The 18,547-nt window shown below is 34.4% G+C and overlaps 1 protein-coding gene across 1 annotated transcript in view; it reads right to left on the reverse strand.

The window, feature by feature from the left end:
• Window positions 1-2,112: 2,112 nt before the first annotated feature.
• Window positions 2,113-18,547, reverse strand: part of LOC111064064 (wolframin) — a 30,721-nt gene continuing 14,286 nt past the window's right edge. Inside the window, exons 8-14 of the mRNA XM_039430572.1 lie at window positions 17,604-17,829; window positions 16,258-16,423; window positions 13,613-13,780; window positions 10,572-10,816; window positions 5,266-5,541; window positions 4,034-4,164; window positions 2,113-2,751 (exon numbers count right to left, since the gene is read on the reverse strand). Of these exons, the coding sequence (XP_039286506.1) occupies window positions 2,415-2,751; window positions 4,034-4,164; window positions 5,266-5,541; window positions 10,572-10,816; window positions 13,613-13,780; window positions 16,258-16,423; window positions 17,604-17,829 (1,549 nt within the window). The 3' untranslated portion in view covers window positions 2,113-2,414. The remainder of the gene's footprint in view (window positions 2,752-4,033; window positions 4,165-5,265; window positions 5,542-10,571; window positions 10,817-13,612; window positions 13,781-16,257; window positions 16,424-17,603; window positions 17,830-18,547) is intronic.

Consider the following 18,547-nt stretch of genomic DNA (forward strand, 5'->3'; position numbering starts at 1 on the left):
TAGGATTCAGCGCCTTGAAATTAATAATTTGGCTCGCGCTTGCTTAAAAAAATGAAAAATGAGGAATCGGCAGAGATTTCAAGATCTCGCCTTCTAAACATTACCTAAAACACTTAACAGAGACATTTGCTCAGAACAAAGGTATTTTTATTATTTTGAAGTTGGTAGGCATGCCATTGAAGTGGAAATGGTTTTCATTAATGGAATATGATCCAAGTAATGTATGATTTATTTTAACTATTCTTCTCTTTTGATCTTGCCGAGTGGGGCTGACTGTATCATTACATTTTACATTACTGTAAATTACATTTTTCCACTTATTAGTAGAATTCAATGAAATCACTTTTTCTGACTTATTCAACTAATATTCAACGACAAGAGAACTTCACTAGAACAAAATCAAAATCAGTCTGCTCTGTTGCCTTGGCTGTAGCTGACCGTGCTGTGCCTCTAGTCACTAATTATTGTTGAAGTTTAACTTTGCTCTTTAGGGCTACTTGTATGTACAATAAAAATCAAAAATTGTAGTACTCAATCGATATGTATTTTAACACATCATGGTTTGAACTCTTAGAGTCATTTTAAGTGTGAATCACTTGAGAATGACTCTGGAGATTTCGAAACATGTTATTGTAAAATATATATTTAAGGGAGCTATGAATTTTAATTTATATTGTGATTAAAAATTTACAATAAATATATATAGTCACATTAATTTATGTTAGATGGGTTCTGATTTATATTATTTATTATTTCGATTATTCGTTCCTTTAAATGTCATGGAGATCGATACAGCCTGAAATAGTCTATTGTATCAGGTCTGAATGGTATCTAACAATAGACATACGAGTACATCTCGTAATAATATCACTTATCACGTATGTAATTTTCTTTGTATGAGAGTTTTTTAATTATTATTATTAATAATGTATTATCAATATGTCATAACAATTCACGGAGAATATCAGTTGAATTGCTGTTTTGCAGGCTAGTCAGCAATTACTTGTTGACTGCTACTGCGATCATTATGAACTACATAGAGAGACAATAGAGAAACTCACCACGTAGTACTTCAAACTACAATACAGTGGATTAATTAGGAAAATTTAGAGAAATACTACTTCTGAAGTATAGATTGAGTATGAGAGATTGTATATAATTTTTCTATCATATAACAAACGATGCAAAAAAATGTTTCAATAATATATTTGCTTCTAGCATATAATTAATACAATGATAAATGAACAGTAACTATCAATATACTATCATCACTATTTTTTCTGCACCTAGCAGACAGCTAGTCGTTCTCTGCTACTTATAGATTCTCTGTAGTTGATATCTTCTTTTTTAATTTATCATTAATAAATGATAAAACTTCACTGAATTGGTCCTGTCTGAAGGACCCCATAAATTTGTCTTCATCAGCTTGGAGATCTCGCATCAAGTGATGGGACTCGCCATAAATTTTTCTTTTCTTATTTTTCGGGTGCACCAAATGAGATCAACCACTACTACTACTACAAAAGTATAGCAAAAGAAGATCATCGTTGCCCCTATTGAGCCAAGGAGCACTTTTATAGAATGAATTTATAAATGAATGCCGTGTATCAACACGGCACTTACTGGTTTGACATCATCTTCCCTCGGCCAGAGCACAACTGAGAGCAGAGCGAAAAGCTCTGTCGGCTCACAGATGTTTTTTGATGTGAACACAAACTCTGCGGACGCTCAGATATCTGTGCTCTGTTGCTCTGCCACTCTGCAGATCAAAATAGGTTGGTCTGTACATGAAAAAATTAACAAGTATTTCACTTTTAGTATACAATTATTCCAGATAAGCCATAACATCAAATTTATTCCATCTTCACCATTAGGCTTCGTTGGGATCTATTTGTGCTACGGTCTGAAATAAAATGGAAAAGACTAAGAAATTGTCAAAAAACCACTGATTTATTGATAATTAGAAAGACCGTTAGATAATTAGAAAAGTCTTTCTAATTATCAATAAATCAGTGGTTTTTTGACAATTTCTTAGTCTTTTCCATTCAATATGAATAATTACCACAATATCAACTTCTCAACTACACAAAAAGTCTGAAATAAAATTAAAGATTGTTGTTGAAATGATATTGCTTTTATTTCATTACAAGAATAAAGAAAAACGATTAGTTGAAAATAAGAAATCATTTTTACAAAAATAGTATAGAATAAATTAATACTTTCTCATGGTACAAACGCAACAATGTTAAACAGGCGCCTCAAATAATTAAAAGAATAATTGACAAGAAAGAAGGCAGGGTTTCGCACTACACATCACTAAAAATATCTATCAATACTAATACAACCTTCATATTATGTCAACTGGAGATTCATCAACTTTATCATTCATCCATCACTACAAGAGTCTTTCGAATTCACCGGAATATCACAATCGGATTGAACAGAAAGTTGAGAAGACCTTTGAAGCCCGAGTAGATTGACAACAAGGTGAACACTTGGTTGCTCTTGGCAGCCTTCAGCCTTTCGTCCCTGCAAATGAGACAGCCGATCTCTTTGAGCTCGACCCAGGCACTGTCCGAAGTCAGGAGGCCAGCCGCGTCTCCGGTGATGACGCCTGTGAACCACACGTGGTCGCCTTCCACCAACGACCTCGTGAAGTTCAAGAAGTTATTGCCAGCGGTCAGAGTCACTTGAAACTCGCCACCCCTCCAGATACCAGACGTCATCAGAATATCCAATTCGAACTCGTATCTGCAAATAAATAAGGTAGATTATGAAAACACAAATCGAAATACAACCACTCTTATTTCAATTTGTGTCTTCATTATGGAAAAGTAATACCATAACATACCACAACATCACACACAACACAACTGTAATGTAATTTACTACAAATATAAATAGATTTATTTTTTCGAAAATTAACCTACTCAACTTTGGGAAACCCAAGTACTAGAGCAGGTGTAGTAGTAATACATTAAATTCAGAGTAGGGTGCAAATACATCAGGTAAGTGAGCTCACATATTGTTTGAAATTATGTATTCTATATTATGTCTTCCAGCTGCTTTGATCCAGTTTTTAATGGCGCATTTAAATTGGCGAGTTTTCTATTATCTTGATGTGTACAGAAAGTAAATTGTGGAGTTTTGGTGCTAGGTGGTTGAAGTGTCGTTGGTATGTTGCCTTCCTAGCCACGTTCGTGATAAGAAGGCTTCTATTTCTTGTGCTGTGACAGTGGTTACTGTTTTGAAAGCTTTCTGGGTTTATGTGTAGTCTGCAAATAATTTCTAGAGAGTAGAGTTGTCCATCACACCAAAAGAGCTGGATTGAGATCATTATCGATAGTAACTATCCCATTAGAAATTATATGTTCCACGGCACTTGTTGTGAAGCGTTCCTGATTTGGTCATGTTCAAATCAGAAGGTGAATCATGGTCATATCATGTTCAAATCAAACCTGATATGACAATGTTGAGACACCTAAATTCAACGACTCCCTCTTGCATGACTTATGGCCGGTTTCACCAAGCTTGGTCGAGACATTTGAACATGGTCAAATCAGGAAAGGTTTACAACAAGTGCACTGTTATATTATAATACAATGTAATAATATAATTAATGTTTATAATTTCTATTATAATTTTCATGACGATAGTTACAATCGATAATAAGTCTAGTGCACACTAGTAAAACGTAGCCGGTTTTACCATCATTTCATGTCATGACCGAGCTTGGTGAAATCGGGCAACACAGAATAGTTTTAAACGAAAAAAATCACAAATAAGATAGAACCCGAACTTCAAATAATATTTTTTTAAATTTCAAAGATTATACTGGCATTGACTTTGAATTCAACTATGGTAATATCTAAATAATATGGTATATTTGCTTTAAGTACATGCAGATAATACCAGAATTTTACAACCACTTTATTATACTTCTAACAATTAGATAACATAGATTCACACAAACCATAACCATTCAAAACTAGTCACCGCACTTCTATAAAATAGAATATGATAGTTGACGTACCTGTTCCAATTAGTCAGATGACATCTGTCTGTAAGTTCCGGTGGAGTTGCACACTCTAACTCCTTCACTTTGTGACAGTCTTCCACGTCAAACTTCTCACCCAGCCAACAGTTTAGAATCGATTGTACCGACTAGGAAGAAAACAGGAAAATGCAATTATAACGAGAAGTTATTTCAATCCAATATAGTTCATTAGAATGATTAAAAGATAATTCTAACAAATTTAGCTGAGAAGAAATCTCTCTACTTCAGTGGAGAGACTGGTGTATGTTTCTAGGACAACTGGAAGCTCACTATTTTCATAAAGCTGCATTTAGAACAAACACTGGGCGTTTCGAGGCCACCACTGTCTTGCAGCGTTCCATAACAAATTAACAATTCAATTGTTTACTTCAAATCTTATCTTCAATAAGGTGAAAACAGTTTAATAGTTTTTATTCTTCTTTTTTCATTTTTTTTTGACTGGATTAGCGCTTTACATTACCTTTCTTCTGTGTACAACTCTTCAATGTGGTTTCATGCAATCAATATTCTGTTATTTATTAATATTATTGCGATACATTTTTAAAACATTCTGCTTATACTGTATGTGCATGTGTAACAATAATTATTTTTAAATTCCAATTCATGTGTAACAATAATTATTTTTAAATTCCAATTTCACATAGGATTGGAATAAAAATTCCTACATGAACTGTATGATTGCAATTTTTTGCATGCATTTGAATTAGTGTTAGAGAGTTTAAATAAGATTAGAAGAAGAATGTGTACATTAATTTCTTTATGTGTCAATAGATTGGATTTGGAATGTAATCTAATGTTGATATAATTTCATTAATTTTATAGTTAACAAAATTACAAAATGAACATCTTATCTTGTGTGATAATCAAAATAAACTTTCACATGATAATTATTAAACACAAGCAAAACATTTATACCTTACATCCGATGTGGTAATGAGAATAAACTTTCATACAAAACTGAAGACTACCTTGAAGACTACCTTACATGAAATTTATCTATTGGGTAGAGCAAACAATACAATAGTCAGAAAAAAAAAACAGGCAATTGCCCAAGACTTCTTCTATTTCTTAATTTTGTCTCGAATCGTCCAAATATTATGTCCATATTAATTTCTACACCAAATCATTAATCTCTAAATTACAAAAAATCTACATGATTGAAAAATTATAATATGATTGAACAAACTTGACATAACTGAAGTACTCACAAAAGGCAGCCGACCGACCATGCGCGCAATGGGGTTGTGCACACGCACCATTCGCGTAGCGCCGACCCGGCCGTCCCACTTGATCGGCTGGCCAGCGAGGCCGGCGCATCTCAGCTGCATGTTGACGGTGGACGTGGCTCCACTCGAACAGTACTCGCGGTACTGGGTCCACGTCACCGTCGACGGCACGCCCTTCAGGGTCGGGAACGGACTCGGCTTTGTCAGGTGCACTGCCGGCCACACCAGCAGCGCTCCCGCCAACATCAATAGAACAAACTGCAACAGAAAAAAATCTGGTGTGGCTCACTCACACAACTTTCCTTGCCGTTATGAAAATTGATCTCACTTCTAAGATCTGACCCAGCTGCTGACAGAACAATAACGCTGGAGACACACGATGTCTGCTATCTCTTCATAGTGAATGATGTAATAGAATCAACAGTTTGTAATTGAAAAAATCACATTTCCTCGAATTTCTAGCTTATTTTCAATTTTAGGTGAAAATTTTACTGAACATTTTATTGTAGAGATTCTCATGCTCAATCTTTTCCACTTGAATTTTTTTGTTTAAATTGCATCTGAAGCCTGATAATTGGGAATCTGAAATCAAACGCTGCATAGATGAGGCGGAGCTCCTGAAATTTTTACAGATATGGGACTCGTGGCAGTTGATAGAGCTTATCAATGACTATTTTAGGTATAAATTTGATCAAAATCATTGAGCCATTTTCGAGAAAATCGCGAAAGCCCCTGTTTTTGACAACATTTTTGCCATTTTAGCCACCATCTTGAATTGCATCTGATCAAAATTGTTCGTGTCGGATCCTTTTTGGGGATAGACCTCAAGTTCCAAATTTCAAGTCATTCCGTTTAAATTAATTATACTTTAATACAGACCAATAAAGATAATTTTAAAAACACTTATAAAACTTGAAACATTAATATTTTCTTCCATCGGGCTTCTCACGGACCACTTTCAGAGCTTTCGTTTATTGGGAGCCACTGATCTAGATAAATATATGCAGAAAGAAAAATTTTTATTTTATTGTATTTCCTCATCCAATTTATTTTATTAAACTTCCAATAATCTAATTTCAAAATATGTTTTGTGGCTCAGTTGAATACAATATTTAATCGTGATTAAGTGCTGATTAATGACGTCTTGACTTCTCTAATTGATTTTCAGTCCTGAGTACCCTACCCATAACATGTTCAATTGTCCAATAGCTGTTTATATATGAGTTTCGAGTTACAATAACAAGAGAAGTGGTTAAGATTCGAAATATAAATAATTATTCGTTTATAAATATATTCGTTTATTCTCCTTTTACTACAGTAAAATGTTATTTGTTTACATTCTATAATAATATAATTATAATGTAAATAATTGAGTAATATAAAGGGTTAATGTTGTGATCGGTTATATGGTATAGTATATAAATATAGTACATACATGCTAGATTTAATAGTATTTGATAATCACAAGTACATTTCCCTCCAATATGACAAAGAGGTTCATCGTTGTTCTTGTTTTCCTTTGTAGTCTTGGATAGATTTTTTTTTGTGATCTTAACAAGTAGTTTTTTTTGTTCTTGTTTATTGTTGCCTTTAGTAGTTTTCTCTCTTTTTTGATAGGGCATGCCTTGTCTCTTGTATTGGATAAAAAATGGAGTTAGCAGGCGGTATGGCTTGACACTACATAGAAGTAGAATTACATAATGTGTGATTTTATGGAGCCAATTGATGTTGCTCCTATTAACTGTACAGTTTGTGCAGATATCAGTGATTTTTCTCTGAATTTTCCCTCTTCTCAATCTATAGGGAACAGTGACCGTGCGGATTTCTCTGTTATCCATATGAACATAAGAAGCTATAAAAAAAATATTAACGAATTTATAATCATTTTACAGAGTCTTAAGCATCAGTTTAGCTGTATTATATTGACTGAGGCTTGGCTGTCTGATGAGAGTGACCTTTTAGAATTACCAGGGTATAAGCTCCACAGATCCTATAATAGTATTAACCATTGTGACGGGGTGGTTGTATACATAGACAGTGAGCTCACGTCAACTTGCAGGGAACTCCGGCTGGGTGGTGTGGCCACTTGCCTGTCCATTTGCTTTGACTGGGAAGGAACTTCTTGTGAACTTCTTGCTGTGTATCGAAGCCCTAACTCTAACTTACCTCTATTCATGAACGCGCTAGATAACCATTTTAAAGAAACAGAAACCAATAGAGGAGTGCAAATCCTAGTCGGGGACATAAACTGTGACACCCTGAACATAACTCCAGGCTCGCTAGAAGAAAAATACATTGACATTTTGAATGAATCAGGATTGACAGCCTGTATAGATAAGGTCACCAGACCAGCCAGTGGAACGTGTATCGACCACTGTTTTATTAAAATACCCCATTCCTTTGATGCTTCCACAACAAGTGTTCAAACTGCTGTGACAGATCACTACGCCATTTGTCTAAAAATAATATCAAATAGAAAAACGTTACCTACTAAAAAGCAAGAGTATTTTTTTAAAGTCAATTGGCAGGGGATCAATAATGCTATTTCATTGCAGAATTGGGACCTAATCACTGAAGAGAATGATGTGAATGTGGCTACTCGCCATTTCTCCGAAACTCTTCAAAAAACAATAGATGATAATACCAAAAAAATATTGATCACTGCAAAAAATATCAAATTAAAACCATGGATTAGTATGGGACTAATACAATCTATCAGATATCGAGATAAACTAAATAAGAAATTAAATAGACAACCTTTCAACATTAACTTAAAAAATGAATTCCTCCAATATAGAAATACACTTCATTCTCTGATGAAACAAGCAAAATTCATTTATTATAAAAACAAAATCGATGATGTTTCAAACAATCCTAAAAAATTCTGGTCAACTGTTAACGAAATATCCGGTAGATCTACACAAAAACTTACCTTCCCTGTCAATAAATTAATAATAACTTATCTAGACTTAGCAAAAGCCTTTGACTCAGTTGACAGGGAAAAATTAGTCATAAAACTAGACATGTTGGGCATTAAACAAACTGCTTTGAAGTGGTTCAAGAGCTACCTGCTCGACAGAGAACAATATGTTCAAATCAACGATGTCAGGAGTGAGTTGGAGAAAGTAAATTATGGTGTTGTGCAGGGGAGTACTCTTGGACCAATTCTTTTCCTTATCTACATTAACAATCTTCCTCAGTTGAACATTAATAGTAAACTTTTCTTATTTGCGGACAACACAGCAGTGGTTTCTACCGGAAAAAATTGGGAAGAGGCTTTTAATAATGCAACAACTGACGTAGCTAGAATTAAAAAATGGTTTGATCACAACTGCTTAACAGTGAATACAAGAAAGACCAAATACATGCCTATTGTCACCCGAAACCAGCAAGATCCAGGGCCTAGAGTATTTAAACTTCACTCATGTCAAGATTCAACTTCCATTGGCTGTAGTTGTGAAGTTCTAGAACGAGTTGACCAGTACAAGTATCTGGGCATAACATTTGATCGCGCCCTCAGCTGGGGTCCCCATGTACAACTTGTCAAAAAGCGACTTAGAAGGCTACTATATGCTTTCTCTCAGCTAAGCCAAGTTTTAAGTAAAAAGCATTGCAAGTCAGTGTACTTTGCTTATGTTCAATCCATCATTCAATATGGCATTCTTATTTGGGGGGGACTGCCTGCTACCCTTTTGGAGCCACTTGCGGTGTCGCAACGGCAAATAATCAAAACTATCCTTAAGAAAGAGTACCGCTATCCAACCATTCAGTTATTCACTGAATTTCCGGTGCTGAACATAAGACAACTCTACGTAAAATCTTTATTAATTTATCTCAGAAACAATAATTTTAACATTTTACCAGAAATAATTCATACTTATCCAACAAGAAACAGAGTAAACTATGGCTTTGCGACGCCCCAAGTGGTCCACGGGCTTGAGTTGAGAACACCTTTCTACCTAGCCCAAATGGTACACAGGAACTTACCCTTTGAGATGAGGAATATGCAGGAATGCAGTGTTACTGTATACAAACGAAGGATTGAGAGGTGGCTGTACTGTATGGGCTGGGAAATGACAGAAAGTCTGCTTCGGTCAGTATACTTGCATTGAATTAATTTGTTTATTTCCCGGAATTCTTCTTTTTCTTGACTCTATCAGTGAGAATCTTAATACTCCTTCTTCTTCTTATGTAATAAATTGGCACCTTTGTACTGATATCTTTTGAGGATCCGCCAATCACTGTTCCTACATAATATATCTTCAATTTCTTTATTTTTCTTTCCCCATTTTTTTTAATTAAGAAGTATTATTAACATGTTGTTGCTAAGAAAAATTCAATATGTTTTGTTTGATATTATTACTTTTATTTCATTCAAATTTACTTTTTTTATTGATCTTTTACTCTTATCTTTGCTATGGATTTAAAACTATAATTTACAGTACCATATGTTTTGGTATTATGTGATATGTTATTAATGTGTTTTATTCAGCTATCAAGTTGGTGAAATGTAGCTATTTCTGTACTAGAAAATCATGCAGGCCATTTAAGGCCATAAATTGATAAAACGCAATAGATCTAGAACCAGTAGGTAACCTGGAACTCACCCCTACACACAGACGTATAGTCTTGTAGGGGTATTCTAGTAATAACAATACTATCAATTTTATTGTATAGTGCATTTTAAAGAATAATACTTTTTAAAGAATAAAGAATTGATAATGATTATGAGTTTTGTGTTTTCTTTTTCAATTGTTTACATGTATATTAAATCATAGAAAGGATAAGCGTAAGTTTTTCTACTTGTTTGTCTGATTAAATTCATCAAGTAGTACTATAGCAAGAAAAATTCTTGCTCTTTCACAGTTTATATTCAATTTAGTTCTTTATAATATTTTTTATCCTGGCCTCTGGCTGTCAACTATTACAACAAAACTATTTAAATATTTTGTAATCAATTGCGATGAGAATTTCATCATGTTTTTACAAATAGATATTAGAAGTTGACCATTTTTTGTCAATGGAACAAATTATATTACAATATAATGACACTGTTAACTCAAGCCGATTGTAAACTTAGTTAGTTTCCGTAAAGCTATGTGACGCTGACAGTCTCTCATACTGTGCCGTTCTTACACTCACCCGGCCAAAACAGTAATAATATACAGTAGTCGACAGTAATCGGCTTGAAATTTGGAACATAAACTACCTATAACATGGGAAATCTTCTTATGATATAACTTTTATTTGATCTTATATCTTTTCTCTATGATATAACTCAAACTCACTTGAATCCAGCCAAGATATGATTTGGCCTCTTGACTCCTCTTGCTGCGCACATAGAAGGCGAGCAGAACAGGCAGCGAGGCGATGCAGGCGGTCACCTCAATGTCCTTGAACTCATCCGTTTCGACGAGGAACTTGCCGACGGCCAACAGGGGCACCAGAATGGACGCCAGGCCTGCCAACGGCACAAACAGCACAAAGCCGACCAGCGCCAGAGCACTCCTGATCAGGCCGTACCAAGTGGCACCTGCAACAAAACATTAAATCATGATAATAATAATAATAATAATTTTCTATTGCCAAAATTAATGCATGTTAACATTTCATAGTAGATAAAGTATAAAACCATTCTATCAATACCTTAGTGATAATTCAATAATGGAAATCAAATTTAAAACAAAACAATTTTAATACATTATTGGCATCACCCAGCAAAGGAAAAATCCTGTCCACTGAGTGAGAGCATCAATTCAAAACAAAATCAAGCTAATATGAAAAAAAGAAACCAAAGGAGTTGATAGTGAAAAATTAAATCACAATATATTACTGATGTCAAAGAAAAAGTTTTCTACGATCCATTCAATGACTTCTGTGCCCATCCTTCGCCCGTCCACAGGGAAAATAATATCAATTTTGTTACCGGAGATGAGATTTATTAATTTGGTGCTAAGATAGCTCAATTGTCTGCATACTATTGTCACATTAGTCTAATTTATGTTAAATGTGTTGTGTGAACTCAATCTGAAGTTATACGAAGCAGTATTATCTCTCAATGTAAACTCTTAAAAAACTCAATGATTCTCTGATAAAGTATTTTATCTACGACCATGCTATAATGTAAACATAACAGCGCAGTCAGTCAATTGCAGCAGAAGCATAGCCACCTCAATTGATTAGTTGAAAAAAAAACAAAATGCAATCCTTAAATCCACAGAATAATTATTTTCAGTCAGCATTGATAAAGTCTTTTAGGGAAATTTTTGTTCAAATCAGGTCTTTCTAGAAAACTATATTACACTCTTTAGCGTAAAGTATCTATGTCCAAATCATAATTGCTTCATTTGAGTAGATTTTATGTCATCAATGTCCGAGGTTTTTGAGAATAAAGAGTACTTTGTGGCACCTAAAGGAAACTTCCTTAGGCCTGACATCTAGTGAGCAATGTCATGTCAATATCATAGTCATGTGATCTGTTCTTTGAACAGTTACCTTTCTTTGTAAAGTCAAGTATAAATAATCGCTGACGTCTGGGGATAATGTAGTGAAGCACTATTATTTTAAAAGTATTTTTTTTTTATCAAGAACTGACAAAAAATTCAGAGTTTCTCTGATCCTATTATATTAAGCGAGAAATTTCTGTATATATATTTGGTTATTTATATTTATTTATGGTTATTTATGTCCAACGGATCTCGAAAACGGCTCTAACGATTTTCACGAAATTTGAGACATAGTAGATTTGTGATATAAAAATTCGATTGCACTAGGTCTCATCCCTGGGAAAACTCGCCGAAAGACATAAAAAGGATAATTCATCCTTGGAAAAACAAATGATAATTTCGTCGTCTGTCGATAACAGAAGATGCGTGTGCCTGTGTGGGAGAACAGCTGTGTAATCAATCAGCTTATCGTATCTCGCGAGAAATCTAGAAATTGTAATAGACTCGATCAAAATAATCTGATTTGTTGACATGACATGGTATATCATTCAAAGTTAATCATTATTACTGTATAATAGACACGTCAACCTGTGATAAATTGTGTACTGGTATTAAAAGGGTAGTTTGGAGTTGAAGTTAGTGTAGTTGATTGGTACCAGCTGTAGATAATCGTTCCTTAGAAGAGCTATACAAATAATCCCCAATCCCCTATCATTGAAAAACTGGAAAATGTTGGAAAAAATTATTCACCTCATGAAAGAGAGTTGTTCATATTGCATTCATTAATTACTGAAGAATGACAGACTAATTTACATTTTTTTTTAAATTGAGCTTAGCTTATATTCATCCTAAAATGGAAGATGGAAAGAATATGGAATTCTGTGTAATTCATCGTACATTGCATATTACCTGGACCATCTATTGACAATCAGAAACTATGAAAGCCTTAAATTCATCTTTGAAACACTGATTCAACCAATCTATTTTTTTTAATTCAACACTCTACTGATAGATATTACTACCAATTGATTGAGAAGAATATGTTTTCGGAATAATAAATGCTGCATGAATAAGCACATAGGAAGTCCTATAAAAAGATAAATTTCATGATTCACCAAATAAAGTCAAATGTGACATAAGATAAATTGACTTTTAGGCGGTATGAAGTTCGCCGGGTAAGCTAGTAAAATGGATAAAATTATTAAAATAGGTAGGCTATCAATGTGATAACTAAAATCTCTTCAAGTGTAAGAATTAAATAGTAGTCGAATTATAATAGAAACTATGCAAAATATGCATTTGTACAAGAAGATTATTACAACTGGATCCATTGAAAAACATAACGTGGTTTGCAGCAGTAATGAATTCAATACATTCTACTCCATAGAGACATAACGAGTTCTGTTGCAGTATTCGTTTAGTAACTATAACGGCTTTTGCAGCAGTACGTGGGGTACACATGACGAGTTTTGCAGCAGTATCCAAACTTTGACAACCATTTTCATACGTTTTCAAAGTGTTCTGCAGCATTTAACAAGTGGGAATAGTTGTATATGAACCCAGAGAGCAAAATGGCGGTCTTAACTTGAAATTGAAAAAAATGGAGATAACGAGTTTTGAAACTGGGCTACCGGTACTCATTTTACAGTTTTAAGTGATTATTGAGTGTTATTTTGTCATTAGAACTTTTCTGTTTTAAATTAATATTTGGACTGAAATTGGACCTGAATTCAAGTGTATGGAACATACACTATCGGTGCCCCGATTGATGCATTAATCACTGACATGGAATTCTGAATAAATTATGATATACTGTACAGATATTATAATACTTTTTCGAGCATTCTTAAGATTACTTGAATTGTTGAAGAGTAGAAACTGACCTTGCGATGCGAGCACTGCCACCTGCCACCAAGCAAGAGACATACAATGTGGCACCAGCGACAAATAGATTCCTTTCAAATTGTCCCGAACGGCCATTTTGACCAGAATCGCTGGGATAACCAGGTAGAACAATGCCCTAAAGTTCAAACAAAACTCAACGCCGTTACCTGTTGAACAATCAAAGTAGAATATTTCAATAATAAAAAGTATTCTACTATAAAATCAAACACAGCTCAATGGCAATTACTGTTGAGTACAAATGTTACAAGTTGAAAATTCTAATTCTCAATATTCATTTCCATTGCATATTCTTAATGAAACCTGGTGAGCAAATAATATTCTATAATATCCAAAAATAATTATCAACTCTATCTTATATATTTTCTAGTGATTTAATCATACATTTCATAATTGATATGATATATTTGAAATATCCATACGATGTGGAGCTAGAAGAGGATAGAGCTCTCTGCTTTGTCTATTGACAGACAAGGATAGCAAAGCACTTCCATACGTTGTGGAGCTAGAAAAGGATAAAGCTCTCTGCTTGTCTAATGACAGACAAGGATAGCAAAGCACTGGTAATCAGGTGCTAATTTTTTAACGTGTCACTCACTATAGGCATCATGTTTTTGATCACACTTGAAAAGAAGAATGTTGTGCTCAATAATAGAAACCAATCTCTGCAATCCTAAATTACTCCCATGAACAATACAAGTGGAGAAGACGATTCAATAATCCATTGAGAGTTGTGCTAAAATCACAAGGACGCTGTTCAGAAAACAAATGAAAAAGTCAATTGATTATATATACATTTAAATTATAAATATCTATAATTTGTGTTTGTGTTTTTATGTTTGACAATACTCAAAACTAAAAATTGATGGACTGCATATACACCGTAATTTATTTAGATTGTTTATATAACAATAATGATTGCCACTCGGAGATTTAAATAGAACAGCTGACAGAATATCAGCGGCATTTTGAGCGAGTTCATCAACCCGGCAGGCTCATTAATCCTATCATATTAAGCGAGCAATTTCTGTATATATATATATGGTTATGTTGTGGTTATATATTTATGTTCAACGGATCTCGAAAACGGCATAACGATTTTCACGAAATTTGGAACAAAGTAGGTTTATGATATGAAGATTCGATTGCACTAGGTCTCAACCCTTGGATAACTCGCTGAAGGACATTAAAAGGATAAATAAGTCCTTGGAAAAACAGCTGGGAATTGTGTCGTCTGTCAATGCCGTAATGGAAGAGAGTGAACGAGTGCATGTGTGTGGGATCATCCAGCTGATCTCACGAGAAGAAAAATTCAGCAAGAGAAACTTATTTTCGTTCATTTCTCTTTTTTTTAGAAAACAAGTTTACTTCAGAGAGTCCAAAATAGTAACGATATATGCTGTTAGTGATACATAGTATATCAACAAATATTGTAGCAAACATAGTTTATCATTCTAAATCGAATTCATAGTATATCTATTTGTAATTGATGATGTGTTTGTTTTTCGAAGTGTGAATAAATTGTTATTTTGATGAGTGATAGTAGCTTAACCTAGATTTTGATTTGGACTGTAGAATAAATTTGAAAAGGGACAGCTTTGGGAATAAGCCTGTTGTGCCTCCTCATATAACTTTAAAAATAATTGTACGACTGAGAAAATGAATAAATAATTATAAACTATAGATTCAATCTTTCGTTACAAATTTTCTATGCTTTTACACTCCAGAGCAAAGCTCGGTCCCCCGATATTTACTAGTTAATTACCCATCACAGTATTACATCAGGGCATCAAGCTGAGATACTAGTGAGACACCAGGATGAATGTCTCATTCACTCACTCACTCTTTCACTCTTTGTGTCAGAGCGAGTCGCGGGGTGTTGTTATGGCTTTTACTAGTTTAGAACACCAGATTTTGGTGTTTTAGCGATGTCCGGGGTGGTGTCACGAATGGGACCACCACCGGACACAACCAGAATCTGGTGTCTTCACTGGTGTCCGAATCTAATAAGCGTCATGAGAACTAATTACCCCAGGACTCGCTCGGATCACCAGAGTGAGACAGGGGAGTGAAAAGCATTCTCTTCGTTCCTGGTGTCTTAATACTATTCCGGCCTGGTTTCTTAATCCCAGATTCTTGGACACTTATTAATCTAATGAACCATTGACCCTATAGATTTAATGATATATTAGATTTAAAAAAAACAGCTGTTTTCCTAACAAATAAGTATGTTTCTAATTTTTTGGATCAAAATGTTTTAAAGTACCGTATCTCATTACTTTACAGTTTCAAGTGATTAGTGAGTGTAATTTCGTTATTCAGTTTGATTTTTAAACAATCTACATTAAAAATTTCTTGTTTTAAGTGTTTTCACTGAAAATTGGACTCAAATTCGAAAGTGAATGAAACATAATCTACTTTTTGGACTAGTGTATGAATCAAAATTCGGGAAAGGAACAGTTTTGGGCTGTGCCTGTTGGTCCTTCCGCAATCATTTTAATGAATTGTGTTTTGTGTATCATTGAATAAATAAATAAGTGTCCTAGAAACCAGGCCTAAACGTAATAATAGCCTAAGATTCGTTCTTAGCTTTGAAAAAATAATCTGTATATTGAGATGTACTGACCAACAATATAAGATGCAAAGGTTGGGACTTGCACATCAATGAACCTCCAGCCTCGACTGACAACAGTGTCCGTCTCGTAAGGGTACTTGGCCAGTACGTGTACTCCGAACGACAGCAGAGCTAGTACATCCGGCGAAGACTTTCCGCCTTGTCGCGAGGGTGAGATCTGCGAATATTACATTTGAAATTCATTCATTTATTTTGTTCTATCATTCAGAATTACACAACTTCTAGGAAATTACCACAGGCTGAAGCACAGAACGATTCCAATTCTAATTCTTACAACAGTCCATTTACAAACAGAACATTTTACAGAAATTTTACTAGCTCCAAATGTAGCTAGGTTATTATTTCACTTTCACACTTTCGAGTTACAATTTAATTTACAATCCAAAACAAACAAATAAAGATTGAATATAAGAAACTTATAATTTGGATTGAATTAAAAAAGGCCAAACTATTGAGAAACTAAAAATATTGCGTACAATATTAAATTCAATATATTAAGGCAAAATATTTTTTGATTCTTTGATTTGGAGAGTTTAATTAACAACAGACTTTGATTGGTATTTGTGATAATTTTTCCAGATTATTGTAACTTCATAATGCTTAAAATGATGAAGAATTTCTAATCAATTCACAATTACTTGATATCACAGTACATATTCGCCAGTACTGAAGGTTATTCATTATCCATCAATAGAATTATGTACTATTTTCTACATAGTTCGGGTCCGCTGAACCTCAGAGTGACCAATTGAAGTGGAATTTTTCTCATGTAATGTCTTGGTTGAACAACAATAATAATATATCGGTTGCTTCCGTTCGTTTTGTTTGTACTATGAGTACGAAACAAGAAGAAATTATTCGTTCACTTCAGGAAGTAAAAGAAATAAAGATATTAATGTATAATGCCTAGTCCACACTCTCGCCAAGTCGCTTGCCAAGTTACCAGCTTGGCCACGTTGGTCTTGCCATCCACACTGCAATGTGACGAGTGCCTGGATGGGATTTATTTGTGGATGCTCGGCTGGCCACTCGTCTTCGCTTGGCTGGCCTTCGCTCACTCGTCTCGACAAAAATCGGAGCGAAGGCAAGCAAAGGCAAGCGCTGGCATAGAAGCCATCCACACTCTCACGCTCGTCGGCATCTGTACGCACTTGGCGAGAGTGTGGGAGCGGCATTAACATGTATTATGAGAATCATCTATGTTGATCAGTTCTAGGCTATTGAATGGCAACTTTATTTTTAGAAATTTATTTTTGATTATGATTTTTGTTTTTTGATTTCTTTGATGTATATTGTGTTGAATTGAATAAAAATTGATTGATAGATAAGAAACTTACGGTGAAATTGTAGAGAGTGAGGAAAGTGAAAATGAAGGCGACGACTGTGATCTCGGACTGAGGGGAGGAGAGGTGGGGCGCGACGAAGGAGGGCGTCATCAGCAGATGCACGATCAGCGCCACGAAGAATATGATGAACGGCTGTGTGTTATTGCGACAGTACTGGTATTCCGCGTCACCCGCGTTCAGCTCTCCGTTCGAGTAGGCTATGAACAAATTCGACCACCTGTCGACACACAAATTCAAATGTGATTATCTATAACGAGCAGACCATTACAAAAAGATGTCTTCTCTGATTGGTTATACTGGAATTAATTAGGATTGGAATTTAACCGGCTTTTGTGCAGCCGGTACTAAGTACCTGAATGATTAAGAAAGTTCAACAGCTGAGTCATACCATAGAGAAACAATAGCATAAGTAGATATCCCATGGTATAGGGCGTTTATGTCGAAAATTTCACAATTACTAAAAATTACATAGTTAATCTTTATTGGAGTTGAATATAGTTCCACAGTTTTCATAGTTGAAAATCAGGATCCAAATGAGACGGAACAGACAAAAATAGCACATTTGAAAACCTCTGCTTTGACCAATAAAATACCAGACTTGTGAGGTTTAAGTTCATTTTAGACAAAAAAAATACCTAACTGAACTTTTTTATTCAGAATAATATCATCTACAACTTCTTTTAATTGGAAATTCAAAATTTTCAAATCATTATTCCTGAACCGAAAATCAAGTGACGAAGCAGTGTGTGATTTCATAAACTTAACCTTTGGACAACATAAACATTCTATCAAAATTTTTGGAGAGAAATAGTACAGGCTCAGCCTAGTTTTTCCTCCAATGTCATAACTTCTATATTATGATTATAGTGCTTTGTACAATGAATGAATAAAATAAAATAGCGATAAATAATATCCCTTTTAATAATAATAAAATA

The sequence above is a fragment of the Nilaparvata lugens genome, chromosome 1 (genome assembly GCF_014356525.2).
Source record: "Nilaparvata lugens isolate BPH chromosome 1, ASM1435652v1, whole genome shotgun sequence".
NCBI lineage: Eukaryota > Metazoa > Arthropoda > Insecta > Hemiptera > Delphacidae > Nilaparvata > Nilaparvata lugens.